The sequence below is a fragment of the Mesoplodon bidens genome, assembly GCF_964165515.1.
Source record: "Mesoplodon bidens genome assembly, chromosome: 14".
Lineage (NCBI taxonomy): Eukaryota > Metazoa > Chordata > Mammalia > Artiodactyla > Ziphiidae > Mesoplodon > Mesoplodon bidens.
In genome coordinates, this window is record NC_138170.1 from 58,899,111 (window position 1) to 58,917,975 (window position 18,865).

At 39.3% G+C, this 18,865-nt stretch overlaps 1 protein-coding gene across 2 annotated transcripts in view; it reads right to left on the reverse strand.

The window, feature by feature from the left end:
- RMDN2 (regulator of microtubule dynamics 2) overlaps positions 1-10,784 on the reverse strand; it is a 57,492-nt gene extending 46,708 nt beyond the window's left edge. Inside the window, exons 1-2 of one of the 2 annotated variants that reach the window (XM_081254055.1) lie at positions 10,567-10,784; positions 3,919-4,386 (exon numbers count right to left, since the gene is read on the reverse strand). In XM_081254055.1, the coding sequence (XP_081110181.1) occupies positions 3,919-4,370 (452 nt within the window). In that variant the 5' untranslated portion in view covers positions 4,371-4,386; positions 10,567-10,784. Of the gene's footprint in view, positions 1-3,918; positions 4,387-10,314; positions 10,487-10,566 lie in introns of those variants that run through there. The other variant, XM_081254054.1, reaches the window with a different exon arrangement.
- Between the last annotated feature and the right edge of the window lie 8,081 nt (positions 10,785-18,865).

Genomic DNA, 18,865 nt, shown 5'->3' on the forward strand with positions numbered 1-18,865 from the left:
CTTCTCATCACAAATCAGAGAAATGGCCTGGATAAAGAGTGGCCACACATACCTTACCCCCTTCACAAAAATTAACTCAAATTGGGTCACAGACCTAAATATAAAATTTAAAACTATGAAGCTCCTAGAAGATAACATAGGAGGAAAACCTAGATAAATTTGGGTATGGCAATGACTTTTTAAATACAATACCAAAGGCATGATCCATGAAAGAAATAATTGATAAGCTTCTGCTCTGTGAAAGATAATGTCAAGAAAATGAGAAGCTACAGACTGAAAGTATTTGCAAAATACACATCTGAAAGAGGACGGTTATCCAAAATATACAAAGAACTCTTAAAACTCAACCATAAGAAAATGAACAATCTCATTTAAAAATGGGCCAAAGACCTTAACAGATACCTCACCAAAGAAGATATGCAGATGGAAAATAAGCATATGAAAAGATCTTTCACATCATATGTCATTAGAGAAATGTAAACTAAAACGAGATACCACTACACACCTATTAGAATGGTCAAAATCCAGAATACCGACAACACCAAACACTGGGGAGGATGTGGAGTAACAGGAGCTCTCATTCATTGCTTGTGGGAATGCAAAATGGTACAGCCACTTTGGAAGACAGTTTGGAGGCTTTTTACATAACTAAACATACTCTTAACCATACAATCCAGCAATCAAGTGCTCCAGTATTTCCCTAAATGAGATGAAAACTTATGTCCACTCAAAAACCTGTACATGGATGGTTACAGCAGCTGCCTTCATCATTGCCATAACTTGGAAGCAACAAAGATGTCCTTCAGTAGGTGAATGGATAAATAAATGGTGGTATATCCAGACAATGGAATATTATTCAGCACTAAAATGAAATGCGCTATTAAGCTATGAAGAGATATGGAGGAAACTTAAATGCACATTACTAAGTAAAAGAAGCCAATACAGGCTACATACTATATGATTCCAACTATATGACATTCTAGAAAAGGCAAAACAGTGGAGACAGTATAAAGATCAGAGGTTGCCAGGGGTTTGGGGGGAGAGAGGGATGAATAGGCAGAGCACAGAGGATTTTTAGGGCAGTGAAAACACTCTGTATTATACTGTAATAGTGGACACATGTCATTATACATTTGTCCAAACCCACAGAATGTACAACACCGAGAGTGAACCATAATGTAAACAATGGACTTTGGGTGATTATGATGTATGTATCAATGTATGTTCATCAGCTGTAACACATGTACCACTCTGGCTGGAGCTGTTGATAATGGGGGAGGCTATACATGTGTGAGGGTAGGGATTGTACAGGAAATCTCTGTACCAACCCCTCAATTTTGCTGTGAACTTAAAACTGCTCTAAAAAAGTAAAGTCTCGTTTTTTTTAAAAATTAGGGGAAAAAAAGGGTGGTCAGGGCCTTACATTCTTGATCCTTGGCATACCTAGCAAGATGTGTAAGTGAATAGGAAGCCCAAGGAGGACTGTCTCTCATTATAGCAATCTATTATTTGCTTCCCTTTCTTGTGAGATTATTGTCTATTGTTCCTAAGTCACATTAAATCTGTGAGTACCTTTTCCAAAAGGATATCTTTTGCAACTGAGACAATGGATTATATAATGCTTATAAAGTTTCTATTAAAAACTTCTCTTTCCAAAAGTAGACCAGTTTGTTGTTTAACATTCCCACTAAAGGCCTCTAAAAGAAGCACTTGCCCACTGAGCTACCCCAAAGGAAATGATGAAGTTATGACAAGATCTCAATGCTGACAAATACTTCTGCCCAAAGGAGGTAATGAACGAGGTCAGATCACTCCCCTCCTCACCCCACTGAATAAATCTACAATTATCAATTAAAAAAAAGGGTTTAGGTGTGCATGTCTGGGGGGTGGGGAAGAAGGTCCAGATCTGCACAGACGTTTGAAAGGAGAAGACATTGCGTACTAGCATCAGTAATATCTAAAGGTTGTGTAATATTTTTCTGGAGAGAGTACTTATCTGTATCTCTAATCCTAAAATCACCCCCTCATGGCTTATTTTTAAGAGAACCTTAATTAGACACAGCCCAGAAGTGAGTAAACTGTCATAACAGTAAGCATTTAAAACACGCTTCTCCTTCAATCCCTTCCTAATCCTCTTTATTCTATCAATTGTATCTATTGGTCCTGGGCATTGGAGAGGACACTTAAAGATCTAAGTTTCATCATTGGTCCCATGAATCAGGGGCACCCAGATTCACCTGTGGACTCACTAGTAGGAGGAATGCACACAGTGCACTTCAAGTTGTGAACAAAGCACAAGAAGCAAGATCACTAGGTGAGGCTTCTATAGACAAATGTCTCCAAATTGGAGGCAAAAGCCAAGAGAATGTAAGTTCAACAGGTGCAGGGACTTGTTTGTTGCCACTGCATCACCTACAAGAGTGGCGCAGTGGTTAAGAATCTGCCTGCCAATGCAGGGGACATGGGTTCGAGCCCTGGTCCAGGAAGATTCCACATGCCAAGGAGCAACTAAGCCCATGCGCCACGACTACTGAGCCTATGCTCTAGAGCCTGTGAGCCACAACTATTGAGCCCGCGTGCCACAACTACTGAAGCCCATGCACCTAGAGCCCATACTCCACAACAAGAGAAGCCACCGCAATAAGAAGCCCACGCACCGCAATGAAGAGCAGCCCCCGCTCACCACAACTAGAGAAAGCCTGCGTCCAGCAACGAAGACCAAACACAGCCAAAAATAAATAAATAAAAATTAAAACAAACAAACAAAAACCATTTCATTGCCTATTTTAAAACCAGTCTACAACTTTTCCTGTTGTTCAGGAACACAAATTTTTAAGACCTTCTTGTTATCTAGATCTAGCATTTGTGGCTCTTCTCTCTCTGATTTTTCAAAAGTTTTTTCTCCAGTTCTATATAAAGATGCTAAGTAATTCCAGTCCTAGCATTGATCTCAAAGACCTCATCAACCATTTACACTTCTTTATCTATGAAATCACCCTTAAATCCCTACACTTTGTTTCCTCTTTCCAGATCCCCTCTCCTTCTTCCAATTCTATAGTTATTTAGCAGATCACTCATTAATTCAAGAAATAGTTACTGGCATCTACTCAGTGGCAGGCACAATAATAGGTGTTAGGAATACGATGACGAAAACATAGGGTCCCTGCCTTAAAGAATTTCAGGCTATGCTACATCCACTGGTGCATCTTTATTTACTTGCCTATTTTACTCCTTAGAAACACTAGTCAGGCACAATTCCTTTTTTCATAAATCACTTGTTTTTCCCCTAAAAGAACATTATTTATGTTCTTGATTGTAGAATTCAATGAATTACCCATGCAAGGATGAAACTGAGTCACTTGTACATTCTCAAATCTATTTAGGTCTGCACTGCCCAATTCAGTAGCCATTAGTCCCATGTGGCTAATTTTAAATTAATTACAGTGAAATGAGATTAAAAATTCAGTTCCTCAGTTTCACTAGCTACATTTCAAGTGCTTAATAGCCACATGTGGCTACTGGCTACCATATTGGGCAGCACAGATTTAGACCACTTCCATCATCACAGAAAGTTTTATTAGACAGTACTTTTTGGACAGTCCTTATGTAAGGGGTCACAGAGTGGCCACATATAAAAACAGGTTACACATTTTGGCAAACAATCACTGTCTTCCTCAATACTCACGTGATGCCACCTAGCACGAGAGTAAGTTACATTCTTTTTGTCATTGAGGTCTAAACTAAAATACTGACCTCTATGGAACAGGGTTTTAATTGTAACATAAGACAAAATAATCACTCCTTTTTATGCCTTCTTAGTAACAGAATATATGACTGGAAATGTATAATGAAAGTACCTAAGTAATAGCAATAATGCAATAATCAATTCAACGTGGGAAACATCTTAAAGAATCTTACCCTCCTTCACTTTCCGCTTCCTCTGAACTATAACTTGTTGCCGAACTTTGAACTGTGACAAGCCTTCTTTTTCTAGCTCTGTGCTGAGGACTTATCTTGTGAACAGTTATCTTCCCTCCAAGTTCGCCTTGGATATATTCCTCCAGCTTTGGAATGGCTTCTTTAAGAACTCTGATTTCCTCTTTGAGTTCTTCCATATTTGTCAGTAATTCATTTAACTTCTCCAATATCTGAAGTTGCCTTCCTTGAAAAATCGCTGTTGTTCCTTGGCCATTAGGCATTTCATCTTGCAAAGGCATCAAGTCAAGTGAATTACCCAGAGAAAGAAATTTAGGTAAATCCACTGCTGTCCTTGGTTTACGAACCTTGTGGTACCACAGAAGCAGCAAGCTGATTCCAGTAGTTCCCACCATGATGCCAAGTATCATTTCTTTGTTTGTGGAACGAGGCATTTCCTGGTTTTTGTTTCTAAAATTAAAAGTATAAATGTAAATGAACATTGTTTCTGTCTTTCCCAAGACAAAAATATTAGGGCTTTTTCAATCAACAAAAACCAAGTCTACCTCATCACAAAAAAATTTAATAACAGTTGATAAATCACAAACTAAAATAAACTATGAGTAATTGCCTCTATAATGTATGTGGCTGAGTAGAAATACTACCTTTATAGATATTACTGACAACCAGTATAAAGTATCAACTTTAATTCAGAATTTGTATTCTACTTCTGATCTGAAATTTACTCTTTACCATATATTTTTAAAGGGTATGATAGAGTTTTACCTAGCATCATTATAAATTTCTGAAAAAAACTATTTAAGAATTCAAATTATGCTTAACTGTGTCTGAACCTTTTATTTGTATAAAATTAACTAGTGTGCTAATGTCTGGGTTTTATCTAATCTTTAAGGAAAGCCCAAGAAAAAGCTCTTCCTTGGCATCTAGTTAACATTTTGTACTCCAATTTAGAGTGACAAACATTTTTAAATGGGCTTTGAGATATAAAATATACAAAGAGTTGTGGCAAGTTTGTAACCACCTCATCTCTTTTATTCAACATGGAAAGCAGAGATGCTAATATATGTGCAGACTTTACCTCCTTTCTTCTGACCTGGAATTCTGCTTCTTACATTTCTATTTCTGTCTGAGGTCTTAATGTTTTTATTTTCTTTCAAATGTTCACTTATTTTTAAAGTAACAAAAAATAATTGCTTTGACTCCTTTCTCCTTCTGAACTTTCACCATTTTGCATCAAAGACCCAAGCTTTGGGCTACATGAGCCTAAGCTTCCATATAAACTAATAAGCTTCCATATAAACATAAACTTGTTGCATATAAACTTAGCTACTTTGACAAAATGCACCATAATCTTTCTTTACTTCATCCACTCTTCACTAGTTTTATTGCTTATCACTGTTCTTAAAGAAGGCCACTAAAGGAAAACAATAATATAAATCCCCCTTTCCTTCTGAGACTTTAAAATGGCAATGAGCATATAAATACAATGATAAACTTTTGTAACGAGAGTAAAATACAATAAGGCTTTTATACAGACTTTGAAGTTTCCAAAATTGTTTTCCCATCAATTTCCCCTATTTTATAAACAGGTAAACACCTGTATTAAATTTTGTTTGCAACTTGGGAGAAATGATACAAATAATGGTAAACTGTCTGTTACAGGAAATTAAATTTGCAAATATTTCGGTTTGTTTTTCCCGACACTTTCTCAAGGAGCAAATTATTATACCACTGCCACTCTTAATTTCTGATAAAAGGGAAACAAAGAGGAAAGTACTATGATCTCCCCAGGTTTCCAGTTGGAGGCAATTTCTGGACTATGGCACAGGGAAGGGAAAACCAAACAGAGCCTGGTAATCTCACTGAGTTGAACAGAGATCAGAGTTCAGAGAAACTGAAGCACCCAGAATTTGTGCCCACTTAGTACTGAAGATGAGGGAGTTATGCAGAGAAAGAGTTCCAGAAATACACATAGGGCTATTCTTGAGTCTATTTTTTTTTTAATTTTAAAAAATTTTTATTTATTTATTTTGGCTGTGCCAGGTCTTAGTTGCAGCACGTGGGATCTTGGTTGTGGCATGCAGGATTTTTAGTTGTGGCATGTAGGATCATTAGTTGTGGCATCCTTTTAGTTGTGGCGTATGGAATCTTTAGTTGCAACATGCAAACTCTTAGTTGTGGCATGCATGTGGGATCTAGTTCCCTGACCAGGGATTGAATCTGGGCCCCCTGCATTGGGAATGCGGAGTTTTAGCCACTGGACCACCAGGGAAGTCCGCCTCCTTGCATCTTTAATTGAATACCAATCTGCACATGCATAGAGTGAAACCCCACTGAGCCAGGCAAAAAAAAATTTCAAGGGAAAGAACAATTACCAGGGAGCTGTAAGCTGAACTATTCCTAAAGATTACACAGAACTCGTAAGTGTTCAAGTGTTTACCATCCAGAGTGTAGAGTGTGTATGAGTTACTTGAGACTTGCAGTAGAGGTTTCAGAAGGGTAATGGCTTGCTAATGCAGCTAAATTAACACTAGAGTTAAGGCTATTTAGACCTGCTCTAAAATAGATTAAAAATGAGCCTTCAAAGGATCAAACTGATTCACAAGTAATTTAACTGCCTTCAGTAGAAAGTCCAACGCTCTTTACAGGAATAGAAAAAATCCAGAACTCAACAACATAAAATCACAATGTTGACCATCTAATCAAAAATTACTAGACATGTAAAAAAGCAGGAAAATGACAAGGGTGATATAATTAGCAGATAAGGGTTTTAAAACAACTATTACAGATATTACGTTCATTATTTAATATAAATATTAAAAATATGCTAAAGGAAAACATAAACATGATGAGGAAAGTTATAGAAGGCATTAAGCAGAACCATACAGAACCTCTAAAGATAAAAAATAAAATAACTGAAATAAAATTTTACTGAATAAGATTAACAGCAGAGAAACACTACAGGAAAAAAAAAATATCAGCAAACCCAAAGACACAGCAATAGAAACCATCTCCTATAGACTAAATATTTGTGTCCCCCCAAATTCATATGTTGAAATCCTAATCCCCAAGGTGATAGTATTGGATGGAGTCCCTTTAGGAGGCAGAGCCCTCATAAATAGGATTAGGGCCCTTATAAAGAGACCCCAGAGAGATCCCTTGTTCCTTCCACGACACAAAGTTACAGCAAGAAGGTGCCAGCTATGAACCAGGAAGCAGGCCCCCACAAAACAGTGAATCTGCCAGTGCCTTGATCTTGGATTTCTTAGCCTCCAGAATGATGAGACATAAACTTCTGTTGTATATAAGCCACCCAGTCTACAAGATTTTGTTATAGCAGTCCAAATGGACTAAGACGTCATCCAAAATGAAGCACACAGATTTTAAAAAAAGACTAAAAAACAAACAAACAAAAAACCAAGTAGAGCCTATAGGGTAATATCAAGTAGTCTAAAACATATATCGTTAAAGGGAAGAAAAGGAGGGGTAACAAAAAAAATTTGAAGGAAAAATGGCCAAAAAATTCCAAGTTGGACAAAATATATAAACCCAGAGATCCAAGAAGGTCAACATAATCCAAGAAGAATAAATTAAGAAAACCAAACCATGGCAAAACATTATTAAAATGCTGAAAACCAGTGATAAAGAAATGTGAAAAGCAGCCAGTGATGGAGGAAAAAAAGACATATTATGTACAGAGAAAAAAAAGATAAGATTACAGCAGACACTGTCTCCAAGGCATCACCTCAGAAACTATTCAAGCAAGAAGACAACAGAGTGACCTCTTTAAAGTGCTGAAAGAAACTGTCAACTTGCATTTCTACACCCAGTAAAATATTTTTCAAAAATGAGGGTAAAATAATGAATTTTTTAAACAAAGAAAAGTTGAGAGAATCCATTACCAGCAGCTATTCACTACAAGAAATGCTAACAGAGGTTCTTCAGGCAGAAGGAAAATAATAACACATAGAAACTTGGATCAATACAAAGGATGAAGAGCACCAGTAGTGGCAAACATGTGGCAAAATATAAGTCATTTTTCTCATTTGAAGATTTATTCATAAAATATTTGCTTATTACAGCAAAAATGACAATAACATATCATGAGGTTTTTACCATATGTAGAAGTAAGAAAGTAGGACAACAGTAGCCCAAAGGCTGGGAAGGGAAAAAGAGGATATACTGTTGTAAGGGTCCTAAGTTTATAAAGCAGTGTTATATAAAGATCCACAGTTGTCACAGCAAAGGAAACCATAAAAAAGACGAAAAGACAACCTCCAGAATGGGAGAAAATATTTGCAAACGAAGCCACTGACAAAGGATTAAGCTCCAAAATATACAAACAGCTCATACAGCTCAATATTAAAAAAAAAACAACCCAATCCAAAAATGGGCAGAAGACCTAAGCAGACATTTCTCCAAAGAAGACATACAGATGGCCAACAGGCACATGAAAAGATCCTCAACATCAGGGATCATTAGAGAAATGCAAATCAAAACCACAATGAGGTATCATCTCACACTGGTCAGAATGGTCATCATCAAAAAATCTACAAACAATAAATGCTGGAGAGGGTGTGGAGAAAAGGGAACCCTCTTACACTGTTGGTGGGAATGTAAATTGATACAGCCACTATGGAGAACAGTACGGAGGTTCCTTAAATAGCTAAAAATAGAACTACCATATTGAAATATGACTTCAGAACTGAGAAAATCAACTGGGAAAAAAACTAAAATCAATGGAGCAGGTATTTGTTTTAAATAATCACAATTAGAGAATAATAGCTTAAGCTATGTTTGAGTTTTATATCAGTATAAAATGAATGTGCTTCTAAGCCAATAGTTTGCAAAATGCCACTCATTAAAAATCAGAACAGGGCTTCCCTGGTGGCGCAGTGGTTGAGGGTCCGCCTGCCGGTGCGGGGGACACGGGTTCGTGCCCCGGTCTGGGAGGATCCCGCGTGCCGCGGAGCGGCTGGGCCCGTGAGCCGTGGCCGCTGAGCCTGCGCAGCCGGAGCCTGTGCTCCGCAATGGGAGAGGCCACAGCAGTGAGAGGCCCACGTACAGCAAAAAAAAAAAAAAAAAAAAAAAAAAAAAAAAAAATCAGAACACCTGCTTGCCTGCAGTATAATTTCAAAGGTTATATTACATCATTTACATAACTTTAATACATTTAATTATCACATTAGTAGTAGACACTTGGTACTTTAGTATAAAAACGCAGTAATTTAAAAATATATTGACTAGGGAATTCCCTAGTGGTCCAGTAGTTAGGACTCAGCGTTTTCACTGCTGGGGCCCTGGTCAATCTCCGGTCAGGGAAGTAAGATCCCATGGCATAAAGAAAGAAAGAAAGAAAGAAAGAGAGAGAGTGGGAGGGAGGGAGAGAGAGAAGGAGAGAAGGAAGGAAGGAAGGAAGGAAGGAAGGAAGGAAGGAAGGAAGGAAAAAAGATTGATTCTTGGTTTAAAAATATATATATATATATAGACTAGATAATCAGATACTAAGTATTATTCCTGTCACATTTCAATTTGTAAGGTGCTAATAATAATGTAAAATAATAGACATTATTTTATTATAAATTATTGGCATCTAAAATTAATGGGTAATACATAATTAAAGGTTGTTTGAAGAGATGAGAATTAAGAATGCTGCTGAAATAGTAAATCATCAAAATGTTGACTCTACTGAAATTTCTGCATTAAAATTCCTTTGTAGAACCTGTCATAAACATTAACTTCAGAAAACATTTAATTTTCATGTTCTAGCTTTAATTAAAATTTTTAGAAATGGAAATTATGTTTTACCAAGTTACTTACAATGCTTTCAGCAATATTTAGCATATATATTCACTTAATTCATCAGCAGATTCGTAGGGGGAAATACATAAAATATAGAACTCTGATAAACTCGGAAGATGAAAATTTTTGCAAGGGTAAAGGCACAATATGGGCTATAAACGACCCTGAGTTTTAAGTTTCCCAAGGGAATTGCTCTGAGACCTTGAATTAGCGATTAGATTCTCCACAGCGACCTGGATAACTTGATACTTTCTAAGTGAATTCTAATACTCATATGTCTTTCGGTTTTCATATTTTTCCCTATTTTATAATTTCTTTTTCATTTAGGGCTCCCTGATGTTTGGCTTATTTGCAAATGTTTGTCTCACTGAAAATCTAGCCTTCATTTTGTGTAAAATAGGTGGAGAATCTGATCAAAACAAAGCAAAACAAAACAAAAACGTTTGCTGACGTTTCAAAGGTAAGAAAGACCCAGGGAGCCCAGGTGAGAAGCGAGCAAGTGTCTCCGGCAGAAACTCATCGGCGTTTGCGGGGACCCGACAGGCCGAGGCAGTACGCTGCCCGCTCCCCACGCACCGCACGCCGGGCGCCCGCGCGGAAATACTAGCGACCTCCGGGGTTGAAACTTCCCAGGCACCGGCTGAGAGAGGGTTGCGCCAGGGTAAACTGCTGCAAGCCCGCTCTACCGCCCGGAGGAGGATGCCCCCCAGGCTTGCGGACGCCTAGAGGACGCCCGCACGACCCGGAAGTGCGGTGGCCACCGCCGGAAGTGCTGCCTCGATCCTCGGTCGCGTCCCACCCCGGACAGCCGAGATACCCACTGCCCACCTGCGCAGCGTCAGTTCTCGCCGCGCCGGCCTCTCTGCTGCCGGACACCGGGGACCTGCCGACGGGGTGGCTGGGATTGAAGCGGCGAGCGGACAGTAGTCCCGGAGCCAGCGGGTCCAGAGGTCCGGCGCCGCGGCCGCCTTGTCCTGACCCAGATAGCCGAGGCGCCGGGGGAGGAGCCCGCGCCGCTCGCCCCGCGGTTCCCGCCTCTTCCCGCCGGGCGGTTAACTCACCGGGGTGGGCGCCCTGAGCACCTTTTACAAACGGAGACAAGGGCGCTCCGCCGGGCGCCTCGGCTCGCACCGGACTTTGCCGCCCGGTTGCTGACTCCCTCAGAGCTTGTCTCCCCGCCTCGACCACCGCGCCCTGGCTCAGGGCCAGCGCGCCCGGCCCGGCGGGAGGGTCGGCGCGCGCTTCCTGCCTCCAGCGCGCTTTCTCCCATCACTGCCGCTTCCGAAACCCACCCTCCCTTCGGTTCTTTCCCGCCCCAAACCCACCCCCCTGCCCTAGTTTCACCCTTCTTCTGTGCCCCTTTCTATACACAGCCTTGAACCCTCCGTACGACAGAGTCAAACGTGGACGTCTTGCATCAATTACTAATCAAGTTATCCTAAGTTCACTTTAACTCACTTTCTCTCTTAGTGAGCTAAATCCCCAGCCTCTCCGTCCTCCCCTCAACCCCACCACCATTCAGAGTTGCCTTTAGGCGAAAACCACTATCTTCTCGAGATGCTTAACATTCGAGATTTTACCCAGCTTCGCTTTCTGTGGTTTGTATATTGAAAATAAAATTCTGCCAAATGAACTCTTAAAAACTGCGCATTCACTCCCTTCTGTATTGTCCTCACTTTGAGCTTTAAATTTAGGCTTGCAGGAAACAGTCTTGAGTACTAAATTCCCTACCAATGTGCTGAATGGAATTAAAAACGGATGCATTCCTATTTATCAAAAAACAAAACAAGCAAAAGAACTCCTCTAAAGAATCAGAAGGCTAATTAAACAATCCATACAAAACTATTTACTAATGGAGATTCCACAGGATCTTTAAGACTATAAAACGTTTTTTGAGCTTTAAGCAAGCTGCACTGAAGAATAAGTAAGCCTAGCCACGTCATTTTATTAAAACTAAGTTATATTTTGGAAGGCAGCAGGCTAATACGTAGCCTCTAAGATTTGAAACTATAAAGCACTCCTAAGAACCACTTTCATTCACACTTTGTTATGATTTACAAAGATATTACAATACAATGCTAATGTTTGCTTTATTTAAACAATACAACATAATATAAACCTGTCTGGCACGGTGATCTCTTTTAATGAGATTTCTTTCCAAAAGAAACTTTACTGTCTCCTCAATAACACTTAAAAGAAGCTTGAAGCACCTTGAGATTTAAGCTTGTCCAGAAGGAGTCCATTGAGTTGTTCACGGCTGCAGCCTCAGCACACAGCACAGAAGAGGTCTGCAATAAAAATGTGGAGTGTGGGCTGAGAACAGGGCCTTACCAACCCTCTGCTCCAAAAGAAAGATGTCAGCTGGTACTGACTTGTTCTTCAAGTTCAGGGAGTGGGGTAAAATAGTTGGACTCTTTCTGTATGCCTATGTAACTAACACCTGTTCCCCTTGATTTTGTTTCTTGATCAGTAAAAATTATCTGTGAGGTAGAAACTCACAGAGCGGTGGCCATTGATCTTTGGTAAAGTTAAAACTAAAAAGTAAAGAGACGAGCTAGATTCGCCAGGCGCTGTTGTAGGGATGTCATAAAAAAGAAGGACTTATTCTACCTATCTCTACTAGGAATGTGGTCTCAAAGGAATGTCTGAAGGGGAAAAATAAATCACTAGGAATCTCACAGATGCTGTTTGTCATGGACTGAATGTTTGTGTTCCTCCAAAATTCATTATATTTAAGCCCTAATCCCCAATGTAATGGTATTTGGAGGTGAGACCTTTGGGAAATAATTAGGTTATGAGGCTGGAGCCCTCTAGAATGGGATGAATGCCCTTATAGAAGAGACCAGAGCGCTTTCTTTTTCTACCATGTGAGGATACAATGAGAAGCCATCTGTCTGCAACCCAGAAGAGGACCCTCACCAGAATCCAACCCTTCTGGCACTATGATCTCTGATTTCCTGCCTCCAGAACCATGAGAAATAAATGTTTGCTATTTAAGCCAGCCATTCTATGGTAATTTTTTATAGCAGCCCTAACGAAGACACTTGTATTCATCACAAGTAGCACAGCATTACAGTCAGCTGACACCTCTGGTGTACAGGCACTTCACAATTTGTCCCCACCTACTTTTCCAGCTTTTCTCTACCATTTTCACCAGACATCAATCCTTCACTTCACCTATAGGCAAACTACCTTATTTTCTTTCCAAAAATCACACGTTTCCCCAGTCTCTGTGTTTAGACTGCTCTCTGTGTCTGCAATACCCTACTCTTTGCCACCTGTCAAAAAACAGTTCATCCAGTTTAATCTGCATCCCTTGAGCAGCTACTCTACACATTCTCCTCCTCCCCCAAAGAAGAATTCCTCCAGACCCCGCCAAAACTCTGCAGAAGGATAAGGAGTTTCCACGAGTAGAAACCCCTCCCTGCTGGTTTTCTGCACCCCGCTCTCATGTACACTATTATTACCGCTTGGTCAGTGACTGTTGTGCCCTTGAGCTGAACATCTTCAAGGCAAGGATGTATTTATCTTTGTATCCCCAGTGCCTGGCACAGTGCACATACTCTATATATTAGATAAATAGTTGAAAAAAATTCTTTGAAAGTGTATGTACACTCAAGAGGAAAGCATTAAGAAATCTGCCGTCCTTTATATGGTAGGAACATGAGAAGTGTATGTCAAGTGTATGTTGGAGAGGGGGGTTTGTTTTATTTTTATTTCTTGGCTTTTATCTAACTGGTTTATATCCAGGAAGAAATTGAATGACAAAGCTGGTGGACGAAGGAGCCATCCAAGCATAACTGAAGCTCCAAATTGCCCAAATTAGGTCTGTAAATTGGAGGGAGAACCAACAGCCACAGCAAAAAGATTGATTAACTCTTATACTCAGTTCCTGCTTCATTCTTTATATGAATTATCTTATTCCATCTTCCCAACAGTCTACTGAGGTAAATTACATTACAGGTGAGAGTTTGCTGCCTGTGATGGAACATTGGAAGGGGGCTCTTTATAGCACCTTTTGTAAGTACATCATAGCATTTCTCAAGAGATGGTGTTCTGTCTGCATCTCCTACTTCAGTTACTTGGGGTTCAGTCTTCTCTGCTCCCTCTATGGGAACTGAACCTCCAGACAGAGCACTTATCCCATGGAGGGCTTCCTTGTAGGGGTCTGCCATTATCTCTAAACCACAGGGTATAAAATTATGATGGGTCTATCGTGTTCATTGCAGGCTAGGAATGGAGTTTGGGGAAAAATAATCCTGTGTCTAATATTAACAGTTTTGGGCTTATTTTAATTTTAGGGGATCCTTAGAACACAAGAAGATTATTCCCAAAATTTCTGAAAAGATACCTATGACTAAATTGGATCTTCCAAGGGAAAAATGCCTTCTTTGACAAAGGTATGAGGATAAGTTTATTAACTATTTCCACAAGACTAAGCAATTAGTGTAATAAATTATTAATCACATAAATACAATAAAATAATTGACCAAATATTCCTGTACTGAATGAATCTTAAATGGTATTTTAAAAAGACATGTATAAAAGAGGTTAGAAACAATATTTATGTAATATAATTTAGCAATTCAATGTTGAATCAATTTGTTAAAAATATAACTACCTCATTAAAGTATAGAATTCTTCTAAGAAACTTTTTGTTTTGTTAGAAAAATTAAGTTTTTATTCAATGTCATGTTCAGAAAGGCATATGCATTGCCTGATGGATACTAACCTGAGTCAATGATTATCAGCAGTTTTTCTATGACACATAAAGATAGGAATGAAGATTCTTCAGATATTCCAGGGGATTTTGTAAGTCACATTCTTACACTGAGTTTCTGAAGTCAACCTGTTAACAGCTTTGGATATTCTCTAAAATGGAACTCAACAAAGTCATAGCAAAAAGTCACTTTACCCCTCCCTTCTGCATTCTTTCTTCATCTTGAGAGAAAATGTTCAGGGATATCTTTGACAGTATGTATGTCAGCTTTATAAGTTAAGGTCAGTTTCATTGTTTGTGGCAGATTGAAAAAAAAGTGAAATGTTGGTCAGTTAGACAAAATATTGTTACAATATATGCATGTATACATTAGTTAAAATAACTGAATAGTTTTAATTACATATAAAAATTAGAAAAAAAGATTTCATTTAGGACTTGGATGGCAAGTCAATTTTGTGTAAGGTTCTCCTGGGAAAAAAATTGGGTTTAGCAGTTTTCCAGACCCACTGTCCTCAGACTATCCAAAGAAAAGTTATTTTCCCCTAGGAACAATATCTTTCTAGAAATTGTTCAGTAGATAGAGGCAGCCTCTTGGTATGCAAATCAGTCTATAAAGATGGTCACTCTTCTGATGCAATAAAGACACATTAATTAATCAACCATTGTTAAAACTTTTTCCATTTCATAAAAGTTGTATTCCTATCTTTATAATTAAGACATATATTTGGACTCTCATTGAGAGAAGTGAATCTAGAAAGAGATGAAATTCACCACTATAATGATTTTAGAAGAAAGTTTGTCTCATAAAGCAAGTGACCAAGCCATTTGTATTGTAATAGAAAATAATTGTGGTTTGTTCAGAACTGAGAACATATCTTATCATAAAGTCATGCTATATAGGGCTTCCCTGGTGGCACAGTGGTTGAGAGTCCGCCTGCCAATGCATGGGACACGGGTTCGTGCCCCAGTCCGGGAAGATCCCACATGCTGTGGAGCAGCTGGGCCCGTGAGCCATGGCCGTTGGGCCTGCGCGTCCGGAGCCTGTGCTCCGCAATGGGAGAGGCCACAACAGTGAGAGGCCCACATACCGCAAAAAAAAAAAAAAAAAAAAAAAAAAAAAAAAGTCATGCTATATAAATCGTGGTTTGTTTCCTAAGTAACCCCATAAAATCCTTCGTAATCCATAGAATAATATGCTCTATGGTTTTCACTTGGATTCTAACTCAGAACTGCTGATGTCAGGAAATCATCTATCTGTGCTATGGCCTTGGCTGCTTCCACTTAAAAAAAAAAAAAGTAACCTTGACCTTGCCAGCTGCAGCAGATAACTGATAACTGTCCAATGAGAAGAGAGACCCATCCTCCAGCTGCAACGTCTGCTTACCAGCTAATGCAAAAAACTCCTACCACCAGCCACAGCCTCTGCCAGGTTTCTAGCAAAGAGCCATGGGGCTCTTTGACTTCTTCACATGAAGCAAAACAACCCTTCCAATCCTCCTTAAAACAAAAAAAGACAATTCTGACAGTAATGACATTTACTTTCTCTCTTGGTAACAGAAACCTCCCATTTCTCAAACAGAAGGGTACTGAAAGGAACTTCTCTTCTGGACATAATGACATGGTACAGGAAACACAATTCAGGAGGTGTCTGTATTTCATAAATGAAAGACTGTTAACAAACTAATATGAATAATTTAGTTATTTACATATGGACATTTTACAGAGTGAAAATAGCTTCAGAAATTTTCATAAAGCATTTAATTGTGAGAATCCAACTTCAGACATAAAGGCACTTCCAGTATTTTCCTCTGCTAAATATTTGCTATTATGGAGACATGACCATAATTAGGTATCATGATTTTTCTCCTCTTTTTAAGAAGTAGAATCTGTAAAGATCTTTCATCAAAATAATTTATTGCTACTGTGGCTTAAGTTATGGCTTAAAAGGCATCAAACACCTAAGTAAAAAATGAAAATTTCAGTTGATTCAAGTACTTTAAAACATTTTGGTACTACCCATTGTCTTTCCTAAAACCCTGCCTCTCCAACTCGTGTTACTACCATATCGCACATCCATCACTATCAAAAACTATAAGAGAAAAATTTCCACTCACAGCCTTCACTTCCTGGCTCCTTACCCACTTATCAGCTCGCTGCAGAAACCACTAAAACTGCACTGACACTGCTCTCACCAAGAAGGACAAGGTCTCCTGATTTCCCCAGATAGTGGCTTTTCATCTTTTTAGAGAGTTTCTCAACTTCAGTACTATTGATTTTTTTGGACTGGAGAATTATTTGATGTAGGGAGAATTCTCTGTTGTGGGATGTTTTAGCAGCATCCTTGGCCTCGACCCACAAGTAAGTTAGTATAGTAAGCACATTTTCCTAGAGAATTAAACAAAGCTTGCTAAGCAATGCCCCAGCATTGAAAGAAGGTGCTATAAATTCTTAATTTATAAGTTTTGGATAACTTTTCTTAAAAGCATGGGCCATGTCTTATTCATTTTTCTACCCTCAGTACTTGATGTTCAGTAATATAGATCTTGAATGAATAAATAGATTGATGGATAAATTAAAATATCTAGGTCTCTGAATTTTTCACTTTTCAACCAGAAGCTTTGGCAAGTTTGCACATATGTGACCAGCCTATGTGATTGCTTTAAAAAATTATTTTAATTGTCTAATTCCAAGTAAGGTAGCTTAAAGAGAGAAAGTCCCATTGGCCATGGAACATGGAATTGTAGAGAAGCTGAAAAAGGAGAAATGAAATTTCTGAAATTAAAAAGAAACTTTTGACTTCACCTCAGATACCTAAATCTTGCCTAAAGCCAGCTCTGTGTATCAAATGGCTTTTCTCATCAGAATTGTACTATCCAGGTTTTGGAATTCTTTCAAAATATATGTACACTTTAAAATGTTTTAGTGTCACTGGTTTCTGCTTTGCAAGGCCCACTAAATCTTCTAGATAGCATTTATAATTAAAAAGACATTAGTAGGTATTAATTCTATATTCATTTTAGCAAGGAATAAACAGAGGCTCTTATAGTTAAAATCACATATCTAGAAATGGTAGATTAAAAATTTGATTCCATGTTCTGTGATTCCAGACTATACACTTAATTAAAGCTATGGTGCTTTAATAAAAACCAAACTGGGTATTGAAAAAAAAAAAAAGACAAACTGAAAGATTGGGATATTTATGTGCATAAAAAGCAACTGGGTTGCCTGCTGATTAATGTAGATTCTCTGACCACCAAACCTTCAGATTCTTAGTTCTGAGATGGGGTCCAGGATTTGCATTTCAAAATATCATCCTGAGTTGATGTTGCATGAACCACCCTTTGAGAAACATCGCATGTAGCCAAATTTCTAAAGTAAAAATGACATCAAACAGCCTTATCCTAAAGGCACAACTGCTGAATCTGGTTTTTATTCACTTTTGGTCTTTTACGCAAAAAGGGGTTCAAAGACCATGTGGAAAGGAACCAAAAGAAATTCTGGTTTTGGAAACTGAGTACTTCATTGGGAGTTTTCCTTGCTATTACTCCTGCCAGAGAGAGAGAGAGAGAGAGAGAGAGAGAGATACGAAAATAGTTCCCTTTCTTTCAACACGAGAGGAAACGGGCCCACTTCTCCAGCGTCTTCTGACAGGTGCACCCCTGGCCCTGGGGCCCCAGCCCGTTTGGCAGCTCTCAGCTCACGTGTCCTACCAAGCCTTCAAGAGATGAGATGAGGCAACGATCACACGAGCAGCACCTGCTCTTTTGTTCTTGGCCAACGGGTTTAGTGCTGTCATCCAGGTTAATCATTTGTGTCACAGTCGTTCTCTGCTCGCCAAATTCCTTTGCCCCCACCAGCTAATTCTCAGAATGTGGATAACCAGTGAACACAATCCAAGATTTCATGCAAGAGGTATGAGAATGCTTTCTGCCTCCTTTTATCAGACACATAACACTTTGCAATCATGGGGCACTTGGGAGCATTCAAAGTGCTTCCACGTGTTTGTGTTATTGTCACCTCCAACCTCTGAGATGGACAGAGCATGGATTTTCATTTTTACCTCGCAGATGAGGAAATAGGTTCTCAGCGATTAAGTCACACAGTAAATAGAAACTCTGCACTCTGGACTTTCCTGGCGGCGCAGTGGTTAGGAATCCGCCTGCCAATGCAGGGGACACGGGTTCGAGCCCTGGTCTGGGAGGATCCCACATGCCACGGAGCAACTAAGCCCGTGCGCCACAACTACTGAGCCTGCGCTCTAGAGCCCGTGAGCCACAACTGAGCCCACGTGCCACAACTACTGCAGGCCATGCGCCTAGAGCCCGTGCTCCACAACAAGAGAAGCCACTGCAATGAGAAGCCCGTGCACCACAAGGAAGAGTAGCCCCCACTCGCCACAACTAGAGA